The sequence below is a fragment of the Rhamphochromis sp. 'chilingali' genome, assembly GCF_963969265.1.
Source record: "Rhamphochromis sp. 'chilingali' genome assembly, chromosome: 16".
Classification (NCBI taxonomy): Eukaryota; Metazoa; Chordata; class Actinopteri; order Cichliformes; family Cichlidae; genus Rhamphochromis; species Rhamphochromis sp. 'chilingali'.
The window spans coordinates 34424013-34427512 of NC_137943.1; the positions used below are offsets into that span (position 1 = coordinate 34424013).

General features: G+C 38.8%; 1 protein-coding gene across 1 annotated transcript; it reads left to right on the plus strand.

The window, feature by feature from the left end:
• Positions 1–217: 217 nt before the first annotated feature.
• Positions 218–3275, plus strand: LOC308383634 (uncharacterized protein). The gene is made up of 4 exons (XM_080861679.1): positions 218–614; positions 1970–2281; positions 2414–2488; positions 2842–3275. The coding sequence occupies exons 1-4, from the start codon at positions 470–472 to the stop codon at positions 2988–2990; spliced, it is 681 nt and encodes a 226-aa protein (XP_080717805.1). The 5' UTR covers positions 218–469; the 3' UTR covers positions 2991–3275.
• The last annotated feature ends 225 nt before the right edge of the window (positions 3276–3500 follow it).

Genomic DNA, 3500 nt, shown 5'->3' on the forward strand with positions numbered 1-3500 from the left:
CATCAGAAAGACATCAGAGACTCATCACATCACTCGCTGGATTCACTGGATTCTTTTTCTTTCACCATTATTTGGAACAAAGAGAACAAACGTGACTGGTTTGTGTCATTGTGGTGCTGCATGGCCCACTTTCTCCTGAGATTCAGTTCACAGACAGATGTTCTGATAGTTTTCTTTACAATTTGCTGCTAGAATTCAAACTTGATTGTGTGATTAATGATGGTGAGCCAGATGGGCCAAACCATGATCCTATCAGCAGCATGTTTCATTGTAGTGGTGCATCATTGATGGGATAAATGGACTGGTGCTTATATAGTGATTTTCTATTTTCATGTGGACTAAAGTAGTGGACTGACCAACAGACTGACATTAACATCAGAGCCGTGCTGCTAGTGTGGCTAAAAGAAAAGAGAAGAAGAGACAGTCATGTTGATATGAACATTAGAGAAACACATCATGGAGCTGAAATATGATCCTGCTTCCTCATTTGGACTCATTCACCTCAGCTGACACGTTCAACAGCAGACAGGTTTTTGTAGCAGTCTGTCTCACTGTGGGAGGAACAGGATGGTGGTACCCCATCTTTGGCTCTGGAACTAAACTGTCTGTAACAGGTAAGAACAAACATTTATTTTCCTTCAGTTGTTTTATTGTAGAAGCTGAAAATGTGTTTAAAGTCAGTTTGTGCTGCTTCAGGCTTTACATGTTAGTTTTTCATCATTAGTAGAGAATTCATCTGCAGCCATTGTTACATAAGAAAAGCTCAATAATCTCTGAAAACATGTTGAAATCTCACTGAACAACTAAAGTTATTCTTTATTTCTGCAAATATTAGTGATGTTACAAATATTTAGGATTTGATCCTCTCAGTGATTCTCCTGGTTTTTAACACGAGATCATATTTGATGTTAAAACTAAATTAATATAGATTAACAACAAATATGGTTTCAGGAAATATTTGCTTTATGTTGAGGAACAAATATTTTTAATAGTCAAACATTCATGTAGCTGCTTCAAAAAGGTAAATAGAATAATAAAAACAGATACTGATTAGAAAACTCAGAAATGATATGACAGATAAATTTAGGATGAATTTGACATCGTTAAACTCTGATATTTATTTCTGAGATGAAGTCGTGTGTGTGGATTTGTACGTGACAATAAAAAGTTAATAATACTTAAACTTTCCAAAATACTTTAACATACAAATTTTTATTAAATATATTTTGTCATATAATTTTTATTTTTATGACTAAAAATATCTTGAAGTATATCTCATATTATTGAAAACGTTTTATTCAACATTTCAGTTTTAGTGTTTTAAAATAGTTGCTACAGTTTTTTATTTGAATAAAAACATAAATTAAAATAATCACTGCGTTACTTTTCCAATTTTACACAAAAATATTTAAGAATAAATTAGTCTGAAAGACAAATATGGTCTTTATGGTAAAATATATCAAAGACAAGAAGAATGGAAATTTTATCTGCTGAACTGAATTTTGTGAAATGATATTTAATTTTATTAATAGTACAAAACAATATGAAAAAAGATGAATTTATTTTTGGACAGAAGAGGATCTCTGTTAGAACTCGTGTCTAAGGACTAATAAGAAAAATACATTTTCACTTGTATAAAGACAAATGTAAATATTTTAAAATTGGACTGAACTAAATTTCTATAAAACAATAAAAAGCAAACACATGACGAATTAAAATGAAATGAATTTAATTTGACTTTAAAATCATGCTGAGTGTTCCTCATGTGAGCCATGATGACATGAGGTGATGACTGTGTTTGATATGAAGCTGAATCCAGTGTATGTAGTGAACTTTGTGCTGATGAGTAGTTTAGTGATCAGAGTCCATGTAGTTTCCAGGATCAGACTGAATGCAGTGCAGTGCTGGAAGCTGCTGCTGACTGTGTGAATGTGTGTCTGTGCTGCTTGTTGCTGCTGTCAAACTTCAGATGAGCAGGTAGTGAAGCCCGTGGTGAGCGTGTACCCAGCAGCATCCAGAGCCCACCTGGAGGGGAACAGCTCCCTGCTGTGTGTGGCCTCAGCCATGTTTCCTCCTCTGGTCCAGTTCTCCTGGAAAAGACAGAAGAAGAACGGCGGAGAAGCGGAGGAGCTGCCCCCTGCTGAGGGAGAGCAGCTGGAGCTCAGAGAGGCGGGACGCACCATTGCCATCAGGATGCTTGATGGGAGCCATTCTGACACATATAAATACAGCTGCTGGGTGAAGCACGAGGGGGGCACAGTGGAGGCCCGAACACAACAAGGTAATGAAGGCTTGGTGACTGTGTTCAGCAGTGATTCAGCTTCATGTGGAGATGCTGTCAAAGAGAGCAGAGCAGCAGAGGACTGACATTTCTCACTGCAGCTCCAAACATTTGACTCCTTTTCTGTTTCAGAGCTTCCAGCTCCAGCAGCCTCCTGTCCTCCAGAGAGAGAGCCAGCAGACCTGCCAGCTCTGCAGCCAGCTGACTGTAAGATCACCTGCTGCCTCTCTGCATGGACAGCTCCAATGTCCAATGAGGCAGCTGGAACAAGTTTAGGCTCTTAAAGTTGCACTAATTGATCAAATCTTCATCCAACAAGCTCTGATAAAGCCACTGTACACTAGCTGCTCAGCACCAAACAGCAGACAGACCATAATATGTCAGAGATCAGTTTGTTAGCTGCTTGTGGAGTTCTTCTGCCCCCAAGTGGACACAAACACTACATCAATTCATCCACTTGAAGAAGAAGCTGTGACTGTTTCTATTTGGACTTTTTCTCCTTGATCTGAGAGGAATAACCCGACTGTCTGTCTGTCTCTTTGTGTCTGTCTGTCCTTCAGTGTCCTTCCAGTCTCAGTGCAGGGTGAAGCTGCTCTGCCTGCTGTACACAGTGCTGATAGTGAAGAGTCTGGTGTACTGCTGTGGACTCTCTCTGCTGATGATGCTCACAAACAAGGGAGCGTCCACCAACTGCACACATGCTGACTGACTGTTTCCTGCTCGCCTTTTCTCACCATCACATCTCATCAATTCATCTCATTCATCACTTTGATCACAAATGTTAGTTATGATGTGTTGTGCTTATTTTGCCTTTTTCTTCAACAGTTAGAAGATCGTCTGAAATAAATACATCTTTACATGTATTGTTGCTCTGAGTTAGAATTCTTTTTGTGCTTATTGTGACTTTTATTGTAGTAACAAAAACCATCAGGAATATTTTTATCACAAGTTTTCAGTTTGATTTTCAAATGTCAAACAGTGTAGTTGTGTTTGTGTGAACAATAAAGATTTGAAGATGAAGAGTTTGATTCTACTTTCATTGTGTGATCAACAACAACCCGTGTGAGTGAAGCACAAACTGACTGTATCCAAACTTGCTCTCCTGCAGCAGACGGGCTGTGTGGGTTTCTGCTCTGCAGCCTCCACACCGTTAGCTGTGGCTTTCACTTTAATAACACAATGACAGTTACAAGCAGGAACTCTGCTTCAAGAATGATTC

Bases quoted from the DNA above. Each gene is read 5' to 3' on its own strand.
- LOC308383634 (XM_080861679.1), top strand. From the start codon at position 470: ATGATCCTGCTTCCTCATTTGGACTCATTCACCTCAGCTGACACGTTC. The intron at 615-1,969 runs GTAAGAACAAAC...GTCAAACTTCAG, and splicing joins AACTAAACTGTCTGTAACAG to ATGAGCAGGTAGTGAAGCCC. The intron at 2,489-2,841 runs GTAAGATCACCT...TCTGTCCTTCAG, and splicing joins AGCTCTGCAGCCAGCTGACT to TGTCCTTCCAGTCTCAGTGC.